Source organism: Morus notabilis, unplaced genomic scaffold, assembly GCF_000414095.1.
Source record: "Morus notabilis unplaced genomic scaffold, ASM41409v2 Scaffold848, whole genome shotgun sequence".
NCBI classification, from domain to species: Eukaryota; Viridiplantae; Streptophyta; class Magnoliopsida; order Rosales; family Moraceae; genus Morus; species Morus notabilis.
The window spans coordinates 291,235-303,989 of record NW_010367943.1 but is presented as its reverse complement, the minus strand read 5'-3'; the positions used below and the strand labels follow the sequence as shown (position 1 = coordinate 303,989).

The 12,755-nt window shown below is 35.4% G+C and overlaps 4 protein-coding genes across 4 annotated transcripts in view; 1 reads left to right on the top strand and 3 right to left on the bottom strand.

Annotated features, from left to right (window-relative positions):
- Positions 1-1,818: 1,818 nt before the first annotated feature.
- On the top strand, positions 1,819-5,116 carry LOC21402788. The gene is made up of 2 exons (XM_024175905.1): positions 1,819-2,362; positions 4,138-5,116. Exons 1-2 carry the CDS (start codon positions 1,891-1,893, stop codon positions 4,899-4,901), a joined length of 1,236 nt encoding a protein of 411 aa, XP_024031673.1. The 5' UTR covers positions 1,819-1,890; the 3' UTR covers positions 4,902-5,116.
- Positions 5,117-5,896: 780 nt separating this feature from the next.
- On the bottom strand, positions 5,897-6,349 carry LOC21402787 (putative RING-H2 finger protein ATL71). Its single transcript, XM_010113829.1, has one exon. It carries the CDS (start codon positions 6,347-6,349, stop codon positions 5,897-5,899), a length of 453 nt encoding a protein of 150 aa, XP_010112131.1.
- Positions 6,350-6,993: 644 nt separating this feature from the next.
- On the bottom strand, positions 6,994-7,491 carry LOC21402786 (RING-H2 finger protein ATL70). The gene has a single exon (XM_010113828.1). The coding sequence runs from the start codon at positions 7,489-7,491 to the stop codon at positions 6,994-6,996; it is 498 nt and encodes a 165-aa protein (XP_010112130.1).
- Positions 7,492-10,114: 2,623 nt separating this feature from the next.
- The window catches only part of LOC21402785, a 3,365-nt gene continuing 724 nt past the window's right edge, over positions 10,115-12,755 (bottom strand). The window contains exons 2-4 of the mRNA XM_024175922.1: positions 12,156-12,721; positions 11,226-11,493; positions 10,115-10,417 (exon numbers count right to left, since the gene is read on the bottom strand). Of these exons, the coding sequence (XP_024031690.1) occupies positions 10,281-10,417; positions 11,226-11,493; positions 12,156-12,721 (971 nt within the window). The 3' untranslated portion in view covers positions 10,115-10,280. The remainder of the gene's footprint in view (positions 10,418-11,225; positions 11,494-12,155; positions 12,722-12,755) is intronic.

The following is a 12,755-nucleotide window of genomic DNA, read 5'->3' as shown; positions in this document are numbered from 1 at the left end:
TGTATTGAGATTCACTGGTGCTAGCAGTGTATTGAGATTCACTCTAACACTTAAGAAGTCTTTAATTGCCAGATAGTGAAATCGGAGTTACGCGGGTGGTGTTTTTTTTGATAAAAACGCTAACTGAACACGGGAATCGACACTGTCGACTATTATGTTATTTTGTGAGAAATTTATGCTAATCAAGTCAAGTTTATATTTTTATTAATTTTAAGATTTAAAATTAGTACAATTCTGTTATGCGATTAAGAATTACAATGTCACGAAATTACTCAGAGTACAGTACTAGATTGCTGGTTTTTAAGATGAAAGTTCAATCCATTATAGTTTTTGATTTATGACTCTGGGCAGTTAATTGATTTAGACAATTAGGAGCATCAATAGTCTTTAAACAATCACTTACACTAAAAGTACGCACTAAGTCGCAATTAAGTACAAAACGAAGCTCTTCTCTAATAACTAAGAGAAAGAACCAACACGCTTGGACATAGCACTCAAGACTTACCCTCAAAATCCCTTATATTGATTTCAATAACTTAAACGTTACACCAAATATAACATTGTACTTAACGCAAGCTTTTTAATGTTTGGATTCAGGTTTTTTATTTTAGTAAGGTGATTACAAAAACGAATTTTCTAAATTTTTTCTGTCAATAAATAAGATATATACAAAGATAGTTTAGGCAAGTTACAATCAAATTGACACGTCCAACTAACAACTAAGACAAAAATTATAAAAAAATTATAATAAAAAAAATCAAGTAAGACTTCTATCATCCATTAGATAGAAAATTCAATCAAGCAAGCAACGTGTTATGATGGTCGTGGTTTCCATACTTTGAGAGAAACATTTCTCAATGTACACAATTTAGTCGCCACTAATCCTCCGTGGTTGTTTTCCTTAAATAAACAATAATCCTCCGTGGTTTTTTTCCTTAAATCTACAAATACCATGATTTAAGTTTCTCTTGTTTCACATTAGAAAAACATTTTAGCACCTTACTCCGCATATCGTAGTAAGATTAAAGGGGTGTTTGGTTAGAGGATTCAAACTATGATTTGAATCATGGTTTATAGTTCGCTACAGTATTTTCTCTCACAAAAAATACACGTAAATCGAAAATGATTATAATCCACGAACCAAACGTCTCCTAAGTGGAACTCAAGACTTTATCAATTAAAATGAGCAGTCTCTATCATCCCACTAAATAACCGAAAGTGTGACACGAATTATGTTGTTTTCTATATTTCGATTGTCTTCATTGCATATTTCAGAGTTGATACTATATTTGACGGAAAAAATTGTAAAAATAACATATTTAATATGTTATTTTAATTTGTGCTCAAATGCGTAGTTTTATTTTGAATGTTTATTTACATTTTGTCATAACATTAAAGCTTTTATTAAGTTATGAAACTTAAATTTTAGTTTTACAATAATTGAAAAATGATCAAGCTGTTAAATAATAAAGGCTAATAAATTAACCAACAATGATCAAATACTAAAATTTGATGTAGATGACATTTAACATCAAATGGCCATCAAATATAATATATGTAAAATTTAATATAAAAAAATTGTCGGATAGTAATTTTCCTACTCAATTTGACATTCACACTAGATGCTCTATTAACGATAAGCAACGAAGAAAGAAAACGACAATAACTTTTTTTTTGGTAAAAAGAAACGACAATGATTTCATGCACGTAGCATCCGAGTCAAATGAAACGACAACGAATGTCCAAAAATGGAGCTGATTGTCCTAAAATTAAAAATCACCTGAAGTAAAGAAGTCGACAACGACAACGAAACACAAAACCAATGTCTTAGCTAATTTCCCAAAAATCTCTATAGATTCTTCTCATCGAGCTCCAAAATCCTCCATAGATATGGCCGACGAAGACATAGGCCAGTCGCGGAGCGCTTCGGGCTCGAGGCGAACGCGGTCTCAGGCGGCGCCGGACTGGTCCGCCATGGACGAGCTCATCCTCGTCAACGAGATCGCCGCCGTGGAAGCCGATTGCCTGAAAGCGCTCTCGTCGTATCAGAAGTGGAAGATCATAGCCGAGAACTGCGCCGCCCAGGACGTGTCTCGGAGTTTGAACCAGTACCGGAGGAAGTGGGACTCTCTGCTTCAGGACTACAATAGCATCAAGCGGTGGGAGTTGAAGTCCAGGAGAGACTCGTATTGGGCGATGAAGACCGATAGGAGAGAAGAATTAGGGCTTCCGAGGAGCTTCGACGAGGAGCTGTTCGCGGCGATTGGTAATCTTGTTAGGGCTCGGGAGAATCACTCGGATACGGAGCAGGAGAGTGATGGAGAAGCGAAGGAAGAGACAATCGATGTTGCTAAGGAATTAGGTATGGTTCTTTAAGTTCTATTGTGATTTATCGTTTTTTTAGAGGATTTCGATTAATCTGATGAGTTTTGAATCTTTGATTGCTTCTTATGTCAAATAAGGTTGCACTTTTTAAGTGTGATCTCTCAATTCGGAAATGGAATGATGTTGATATTTAGGCATTGATGAGATCTTTTACGAAAATGGAAAGTAGGAGATTCTAGTTTTATTGCTGCTTTATTTATTTATTTATTGGAAAAGTTTCGAATTGGAATTCTGTTTAGTGGATAATTTGTTCTTCTTTGTCTCCTGTCCAATGCAATCTTTGTGTGTTTTACATGCGAGGTGATGAGAATTCAGAGGTATAAAAGAGATTTTTTTTTTTTTGTTGTGAGGTAATCGAGCAGAAATAGGCCTAAAAGAAAACCGGTTTATGACCAATTTAGTATCATTGGTTTACCTCAAAAATGATATGGAGTGGCCTAAAACGGAAAAAGAGCAAATTTCAGTGCTGATGGAAGCAGGACACTGTAATTGCAATAGAACGTCTGGATCATTGACTTTTTAACATGCAAATATGCAATCTATGTGCACTTATTAGAACTCATCGACATTTTCTCCATGCGAGCTACTGAAGAAGATTTTGCTAGGATTGCACTTTGCAGTGCTCCTTCTTGAAGAGTGACTTTAGGATTCCTTATTTTTAAGGCATACGAGCTTGTGATTGAAGTCTTAGAATCAGATAACCTGCATGACCCCGACTCAGATACAGTGCTCCTTCTTGAAGAGTGACTTTAGGATTCCTTATTTTTAAGGCATTGTGATTGAAGTCTTAGAATCAGATAACCTGCATGACCCCGACTCAGATGCAGACCTCACTTAGCAGTTTTTTTCAGAACATATTTATATAACTTACTTACCATTTGAAAGCTAACTTATTTACTATTTACCATTTGAAACCTAGGGCCACCGCCCCCCCTTTCTCTCCAATCTCCAGTATATAACCGTACTTAAAAGACCCTAGCCGCCTGCCTCATATCAGATCCTCACACTCCTTATTCTCTCTTTTGATCTGCCAGCTGTGCCTGTCTGTATATTCGTCAATGACTCCTATTGTTCTGTTTTGATTGAACTGCTGGCTGAAGAGAAGGTTTGCATCATAAAGAACATTATTAACAGGAACTCATCTTCTGCGGAGATCATCACAATTGAAGTGGTTAGCAAGTTTAGCCTTTGAGATATTGTATAGAGTCATGCTGTTATGCGACGTAGAGCTGAGCATAACTGTTTTATTGCTGATAATTACATGGCATCGAAGGAGCAAATCACAGCTAAAGAGCATAGGTTTATAAGGATGCTTCCTTATGATTATTCTTGAGGAACAGTATATCTTTATGTCTATATATTTCCAAATTAGATGATTAGGTATGGAACACAGTAGAAATATGCCCCAACAGTGGTGCATATGAAACACATAAGAAACTTGTGTGAATCTTAAAACAGCAGAGCTTATATGTATCATGGATATAATCTTTCTGATTTTAGAATGGTGGGGTACCTTAAGGTAGATTCCTGATTGGTAGATTTAAATTTGGTTATAATTGATTAGTGAACTGCATTAGTTGCACTAAATTTCAAGTGACGACAGGGAGATGTTGCACAACTTTATGCGAGTTGTCTCATCCGTGATGCTATTAGCAGCGTTGTTATGTAAGTTTTTTCTTACTGTTCCAGTTCTATTCCAGTTCTAATTAGTTATCACGTGGTGTACCTTTGTCTTGGTGATTCTGTCATTAGGGTCGAAGAGAAAAAGGCAGCAGTCAACATCTCAAGAAAAACGTTCATGGAAAAACCTTGCAGAAGAAGATCTATCAGAGTCTTTTGCAAATGAAAAGCCTTCAAAGAGCTGCACAAAAGGAAAACCTCCCAGATCCCAGGCGGAAAAGAATCCTATGCAAAGATCCCTGGAAGAAAAACCTGTGAGAAAACCTGAACTCAATGAAGAAACGCCTCAACTGAGAAGTGCAAGGAAGATGACTCGAAAAGCCCATGTTGAAGAAAAAGAGACCGTCAGTATTGAGGAAAAGGAGCAAATGATTGAAGAAAAGCCTGTGAGAAACCCCACTCTCGTAGAAGAAAAATCTCAGCAGAGAAGTTCAAAGAAGATGCCACGAAAAGGCCATGTTGAAGAAAAGAAGACCATTGGTATTGAAGATAAGGAGCAAATGATTGAAGAAAATCCTGTGAGAAACCCCGTTCTGGAAGAAGAAAAGGTTCAAAGGCGTCAAATAGGTGATGTCGACCATGTCAAGGAAGAGACAATCAGTATTGACGACAAGGAGAAAATGTTTGCTCTAATATTGCGTGAAAATGCTAAAAGGATCAGTTCCATTGTTGCTGAGGATGCAGGCTTTGAGGCTGAAAACGCGGTAAGTGCTGATCACGATCTTCAAACTGAATCCGCTGAATTTGTTAGACATCAAGGAGATAAGCTTATTGCGTGCCTTGGGGACATAGTAAAAACTCTTGACCAGCTCTGTGCTCTTTGTCCAAGAATATGAATGACCTATTTTGTAGTAAAGCTAACACAATATGATCACCTTGGTTGGTCTTGTTAACAGATCGGTGCTGTAGTCTCCTTTGAAATCCTAATGTAAATTTTAATCGGCTTTCTACTACCATGATCTTCCATCCTGCTTAAACGATTTTCCTTGGCTTCTCCTTTTCTTTTAAATTTAAGGTGGAGGATTTGAAGTTAAGATCTTATATTAGAGGTGGTAGTTATAGAATCGTCATCGTATTAAGCTCGTAATTAACAATATGGTTTATATGTTTGAATGTTATATGTATATCCAACTTGTCAAAACAAATTGTTAATAAGAAACAATTTGTGCAGTAGAAGCGCAAAGCAAAGTATTAATATTACATTCAAAATAAGGGGAATTAATATCACCAGATGGTTGGAGCCTTGGATACATAACCTAATAATAATTTCACACTTTTACCTCCTTCAATATTGAGGTTAATAGTTGGAATTCTCCAACCTAGTTTAAAGAAAAAATAATAAAAATAACAGAAAGAAAAAAAAAATCTCCGGAACAATTGAGGTATAGATAAATAACTCCGAAGAGATTAAAATTAAATAAAGAAAAAAAAACGTAAAAAGTAATAAAAAACAGAGTTATTTTTGAAATATCTCGTTTAGTGCTATAAAAAAAATACCCTTTTAGGAAAAGAAACAAAAATGACAAGAATTCTTTAAGGAGATTTTCATGGTAAGGCTTGAAAAGGGTAGATCTCTATTCTGCCGCTATATTTGTCGGAGAAACAATGTCTTCTACATATACTCTTGATTTTGGTATGATTTTTGACCAGAAACATGCATGAGATTCTATCATAGAAGAAGTAAACACAATATATTATCAATTCTCATTAACCCTTCAAGATCCAAACAAATTCACATAACAAGTTCCAGATAATTAGCTATAATATCGGCACACGCACGTTGATAGATACATATATACATACACAACTACGTACTTGTTGAAAAGATAAGTTAGATGGGGGATGTAGACAAAGAATGGAGCTGATGACGGCACAAGGGACACGTAGGACGGAGGCGAAGCCAGGAATCGACGCAGTTGAGATGAAAAGCATGGCCACAACCAGGCAACAATATTCTCACCTCATCGCTCTCTCTATAATCCCCTAAACACACCGAGCACGTGCTGTAATTGTTATTTCCTAATTCGTTTCTGATCAGCTTTGCTTCTGAATAGAGAACCTTCGGGAATCTCTCCAGAACCGCCTCCTCCATAACAACCACCGTACTCGAGACCGGGCCGCCTTCGATGGTGGGATATTGATCGCTGCGGAGGCGCATCTGACGGCTGCGAGTGCTGCAGTACGATGCGATCGTCAGTGTTATGATCAGAAATAAAATGCTCACCGCCACCACTACGCTGACGTGGAGGTGCGACGACGCCGTTTTGCCTGACGAGTCCTCCATGTCCGATGATGTTCTTGATCATCATTTGATCATGATCAGAGAAAATTTGGGCGGTGGATGGTGGTGATGTAAGGTTGGTTTGCGATTGTTTAAGTGAGTTTTGATGTAGCTCTAGAGAGCTGTTATTTGTTAAGTGGTGCGTAGCACTTCCTTGGTTGTGTTTGATATCAGGATTCTTGATCAGCCGTAGGGATCATTTGCTGGATTATGTGTGTCAACTAGTAGTTGACTTTGGAAAAATTATTTAGCATCAATTCTAAAAATAGCTTAACAAATTGATTTAAATAATTTTTATCTTAAAAGTAGGGCGGATAGAGCGAGATGGACTTATGTTTCGGGGCATTTGTTCAATCCCGCATTATATCAAAAATGAAAAGAAAAAAAAAATTATATAACCACGTTTGCCTCAAACTAAATTTCAAAGTTGAGTATTTGAAACCCATGGCTTTTTTAGCAACTCCGTTGGGTGAGAGTTAAGTCAAAGGTTGTTTACGTTTCAGTTGAATAACCGACCTATGCTGTGGTGGACAGAGTGGACAGACTAGTCTGCCAGTGGTGACTAAATGATGGATTGAAGAGTAAGGTGCCAAGAACATGAGACTTACACAGATGAAACACACTTTCTATTAGTTGTGGTTTCTTAATTAAACCCGGGTCGATATTTTACATGATTCAGGACTAGTAGGAGTGCTTGGGAGCTTGCGACATATGGGACAAGTGGGATGAAGGCGGAGCCACGAATCGACGCACTTGAGATGAAAAACGTGGCCACAATTAGGCAACAATCGGAGCACGTCGCTTTCACTATAATCGGCCAAACACACCGAGCATGACAAAGCGGACGAATAATATTTGCCGCCATCAAAGCTGGAGAGCTTAGAACTGGCTTTGGCGTTGGAATAAAGAAGCTTGGGAAAGGCCCCGAGAGTGGCCTCATTGAGACCCGATTCGACGTGGAACGAGTGCTCATAGGGAGTGTCATGATGGGGTAGCACACCCGGGAGGCGCCGGGTCCGGCAGAGGGAGACGCAGTAGGCAATGAGTGTCATGATGGCAATGAAAAATATGAAGCTTACCATCACTTCAATGCTTAAGAGGAAGTGCCTTGAGTCATTTAGAGATGAGTTATCGGAGGAGTCCATTTTGTGTAAGGAGAGAGGGAGATCAGAGAGAGAGATTAGAGCAGGAAGGCATGTTCTAGTGTCACTATTATATAGTGTGGTTGGTAATTGGGTAAACCGATCAAATTGTCTATTATTATATATATATATATATATAAACAAAAGTTTATTAATATTATTTTGGGCATATTCTTTTGTGTTGGTCAACGGCGAAATTTGTTCGGTAGTACTTGAAAGAGTTAGCACTACTGCAGCTTGTAACAAGTATCACGACTTTAAAATTAGTAATTAATTTCTGAAGTAATTTGCACTGTCCCTTAACTTTTTAATAGAAAAGATAATGCTTAATTTTGCCAAAAAAAATTATTAGAACAAGTTAACAGTTTATAAATTGTTATTTTTATTTGTATTTATTTTATATATTAGGAAATTTCTAGATTTCATAGTTTAGATAGCTTTTACAATTTTACAACGATAACTTGTATTTATATGAATCTCATTCTTAATACTTTTTTTCCCCTAATCTATGAAAGTGGATATATTGTCAAATTACATTAATTTTTTGTGTTTTTTTCTTCTTTATTTTTTGTTCTTTTAACTTTTGATAAAATTAAAATGGACCATTAAATATATTTATCGATCTCAATATTTATTTATCAGTAGATATTTTTATTTTAACCGTAACATATTAATCTAATGATTATAATAAATTTAGTATTTAATAAAAAAATTATAATAATTAATTAAATTAAATTTTTGATCACGTCATATCATTAAATTTCGATCGGTAAATAATCATCATAAAAATGTAACTCCTCCACACATATATACGCACTGAATAACTCCGTATATATTACTATGTTCAAAATTTACGTATACCCTGTCTTGGCGTCGTCTATTCTTTTTCTTTGGTGAATTTATTAGGTCTCGTTCACTTCACCGATTCGAGTTTAGAATTTGAGTTTTGTTACAGTAAAAAGCTCTAAGAAACAATCACATCTAATTTTTTTGCTATAGTAAAAAGTTCTCACATAAAGTCACATTTCAACTCAAATCAGCGAACTAAACAAACCTTAAGAGTATACATATGTTACGCTTAACGTACCCATTGAGTAAATTGAGAACGTATATAAGTTAAATTATGAATTTAAAATATAGATTAGTATAAGGTTAACCGGAATATGCTGTACTGATTTATTGTTGAAAACCTGAGGTCAAATATTCTGCTAAACTTAATTTATTTATTTGGATAAGCATCGAGTCTCCACATACAGGCATGCATGCTATTCCCTAATGAAAATAGAAAATTACAAGACATCGTGCTTCACGTAGCATCACAATTTTGAATTTCCATTATTAATTAAATTGTAAAAGTATAATTCTATATTCTCGGATATATGCTAAAAGATATTGAAATTTATCCCTTTCTAACCAAATAATATTGCTTTATCCTATGTCACCCCTCCTACCATTTTTAGCGCTTCAAATGTACACTTTTTTTTTGCCTTGACCAAAAACATTATTAATTTATTGTATACATGGATCACCTCTAAACATTTTAAGTCTTCCGGTCCGTTTAGTTCGCTGATATCAAGTTTTAATTCGAGTTGAGATGTGACTTTATGTGAGAATTTTTTACTGTAGCAAAAATTTTAAATGTGACTATTTTTTAAAACTTTTTACTGTAGCAAAACTCAAATTCTAAACTTGTATCAATGAAATGAACGATTTCCCTACTATTTTAGTGCGTACCGTTTTATTTATTTGTAAACAAGCATTTAGGAGAAGACAGGGGAAGTTGCAGTCAATTTAATTTGCCTCTCAAGGTGCGAATATTCGGTTGATCAAAATCTTTTTTTTTTGGAACCCAGATAATTGCACGACTTGTATAAGTCATAACAACTCTAGTTGATCTGTTTTTTTTTTTTTTTTTTTTTTTTTCCCCCACTGAAGGATATAGTTTATATATAGTAAAAGTTTGTTTACGATACCCGATGAAATGGTCCATTGGACGTAACATGTCGAAATGAAAACATAATATAACACTAATTTAATATAATATTGTCGTTAAAATGTGTCTATTAAGTTATTTAATTATCTCCGATTATTACACATTTCTAATATCTGTATTATGTTGACTGTTGAGTAACTACATTAAAGTGGAGCAGTAGTACTATGACATAGTTAAATTTTTTAGTGTTACATTTTTCTAATATTCGTGTTATGTTAAATAATTATCATGTTACGTTAAATAATTGTTATGTTACGTTAAATATTATCTGTATTACTTTATAAGATGCTCTATAGTCTAGTCTAATGCAGAAAAGTGAAGATTTTGTTTGGCCAGCTTTATAATAAGATGCTTCGGTTACTAGTTTCACCTGACCCTGCAAAAACTTTTTATTCCAGAAAAAGGATTAACATGTTTAATTTTTTGCTTTTTTTTTTTTAAGGTCTAAAAACTTTTGACAAAGCTAGCTAGCTTCTAGCTCCCAACTTGAAAGTTCACAGTGGATTTTGAATAATTTCCTACTTCCATGGTAGAACACCGGAGCTTGATGACTTGAATATATAACATTTTGCTTGCTAATTTTATTTATATATATTAAAAGCTAAAAATGGTAATAAAAATAATTTATTGGCTCTCTTTTCACAATGTAAGTAGCAAAATATTGGCCTGAAAATTCTTAGATATGTATACAACAAGCTATTTAGCACCATGAATATCATTTTTCCAGCTGGCTAGCCATTCTAATTTCTAATATTCATGAATGGATATGACCTCACACAAAGACGGATTCAGCAACTGCTCAAGACAAAACCACCACTTTACTAAGAATCCACAAAACAAGAGAGAACTCAAAGGCAAATAGTGTGTGAAGCAGTCCGCGATCCAGCGCAAACCCGAAAAGGGTGATCCCTCCATTATTGTGTTGTAAATAGGCCACTGCAATAACATACCAAATATAATAAGTCCATTTTCTTATCTTGAAAAATCATTTTTGCCGCTACAACAACTAATTAGGTCGCGTGAATTCTAATTCCTAACCCACGGCTTGATAAAAAAAATTATTTATGTCACTTTATTAAAAAATAAATAATTATCATTCAATTATTAAAAAAAAACGTGATTATACCCAATTATTTATAATGACATAAATAATATGTCTACATAAAATCGTGACAAAATAGATATAAGTAAAGCTATAAATTCGGGCTATCTAGCCTTTACCCAAATAGACTTTCGGCCTTATAATCTCGGTCCATGGCTCAATGCAAACTAGCCAGACCGGGGGTCTGTTTAGCCCAACCCGTACTTGTAGCTCTAGATATAAGTTTTAGGAAGAAAGAGAAAATATGTTAAGACTTGAGATGAATTAAAATTAATAGGTCAATAGTTTACATAAGTTAATAAATAGGCCAAATTACTGTTTTGGTCCATAACTTGTCTGGTTATGAACCATAACTTGACAATTTATTGTCCATAATTATCCATAACTTGTCTGGCTATGAACCATAACTTGACAAGTTTGTCCATAACTTATCTGATTATGAATCATAACTTGACAAGTTATGGCCTATTAATTTATATAATTAAAAATTAGCCTATATACTTTCTTAAGCTTTTCATATTGGCCTATTTTCTACTATTTCCTTAAGTTTTAAACTTTTTCCTTCTTATGTATAATTATTAAAGAACTCTTAAATAAAATAAAATTGTTATGTTTAGGAAAATTTTTAACTGTAGTACTGACCTAAGGCTTGCCTAGTTTGGAAGGAGGAAGGATCCTGTGGTGAAGCCGAAATAAAATTGTCCGAGTCAGAATCACTGATATCGCCACAGCATTGGTCATTGTTAGCGTCATGAATATGGGCTTTGGATTGGTCTGGCCCAGCAGATGCACAAGTCACTAGCATGTGCCACCTTGTTGCAATGGACACGATTCTTTGGGCTCTGTGTGTGATTCTTGCTGCCCCAACTAGACACAAGAAGAACCCACTAATCTCCACCACCGAACATACCTATTTCATACAATCGATCCATTTCAACAACAAGAAACAATTAATCTTAGTGAATCATGATCAAATACAAGTATATAACACCCCCCAAAAAGAAAAGAAAAAAGTTCAATTCAAGCCCCTTGCTAAAATTGTTGATTATGATCACAAATATAACGTATTAAAATACAACATGATACTCAGGGTGCATTTTGGAGCGTTTCTACAATATTGTTTTATTAGTATGAAAATGAAAATGGAAATTTTTTTGAAAATGGTAGTGTTTGATTATTTTTCTAACGAGATTCTTTTGAATTTAACTAAAAAGTAAATCAATGTTTGATTATGTTTTTCAAAATAAATAAAAACGAAAAAGGAAAAACAGTACTATTTATCTTTTTCTTAACAAATATAAAAATAATTTTTCTTTTCAATAAAAAATGGAATCAAACGAGATTTCATAATCATTTCTAACTTATATATACATATTGAGAATAAGATAATGTGAGAAAACGTTCCAAAATGCTACCAAACAACCCTTAAATAGTACCTCAAATAAATTCTTTTTTTAATCATATTTTATCATATAATGCATAGCAAATTATGTATGAACATATAATCTTTTATGTAATTATATACATATATATATATATATGTGTGTATATATATATATTGTACGTACTCACCACAAGATCACCGGAATTTAGGAAGTTCTTCTCGGTCTTGGAGGCAAAAACCAGCAAAAGAGCTCCAAACTGACTAACAGTAATAACCACCAAACATCCAATAATGAAAAACCTATACCTATGACTCGTAACCCACAACTGTTTCCTAATCCTCACGTGTTCTTTAAACATCATCTCACAGTTCGACTCGACCCCTTCGAACATCTTCTGAAACCCTTCGAACCGAAGAATCTGGAGCTCACAAGTCAGCCTAAACATGACGCAAACCAGCAAGAAAACGCCGCTCCGATAAACCCACGATGCGAGGACAAGCAAGAAGAGGATAGAGTTGACTGGAACGACGCCGTTTGGGGGGAGGAAGGGCAGGGAGAGGGTGACGGAGGAGAAGAAGATGATCTTGTGGGCGAGCTCGACGAAGAAGGCCGGGAAGAGGATGAGGGAGAGGCGGCGGAAGGCCTTGTCGAGCTCGGCGGCGTAGCGGCGGCGGACGAAGAGGGAGTCGTCGCGGAGGGCGTCGAGGAAGAGGAGCTGCCGGAGTCTGTAGCGGCTGAAGAAGCGAGCGAGGAAGAGGAAGCCGGTGGCGGCGCGGGCCGGCTCCGG

Coding starts and splice junctions, on each gene's coding strand:
- LOC21402788 (XM_024175905.1), top strand. CDS start 1,891: ATGGCCGACGAAGACATAGGCCAGTCGCGGAGCGCTTCGGGCTCGAGG. Junction 2,363..4,137: donor CGATGTTGCTAAGGAATTAG/GTATGGTTCTTT, acceptor TTCTGTCATTAG/GGTCGAAGAGAAAAAGGCAG.
- LOC21402787 (XM_010113829.1), bottom strand. CDS start 6,349: ATGGAGGACTCGTCAGGCAAAACGGCGTCGTCGCACCTCCACGTCAGC.
- LOC21402786 (XM_010113828.1), bottom strand. CDS start 7,491: ATGGACTCCTCCGATAACTCATCTCTAAATGACTCAAGGCACTTCCTC.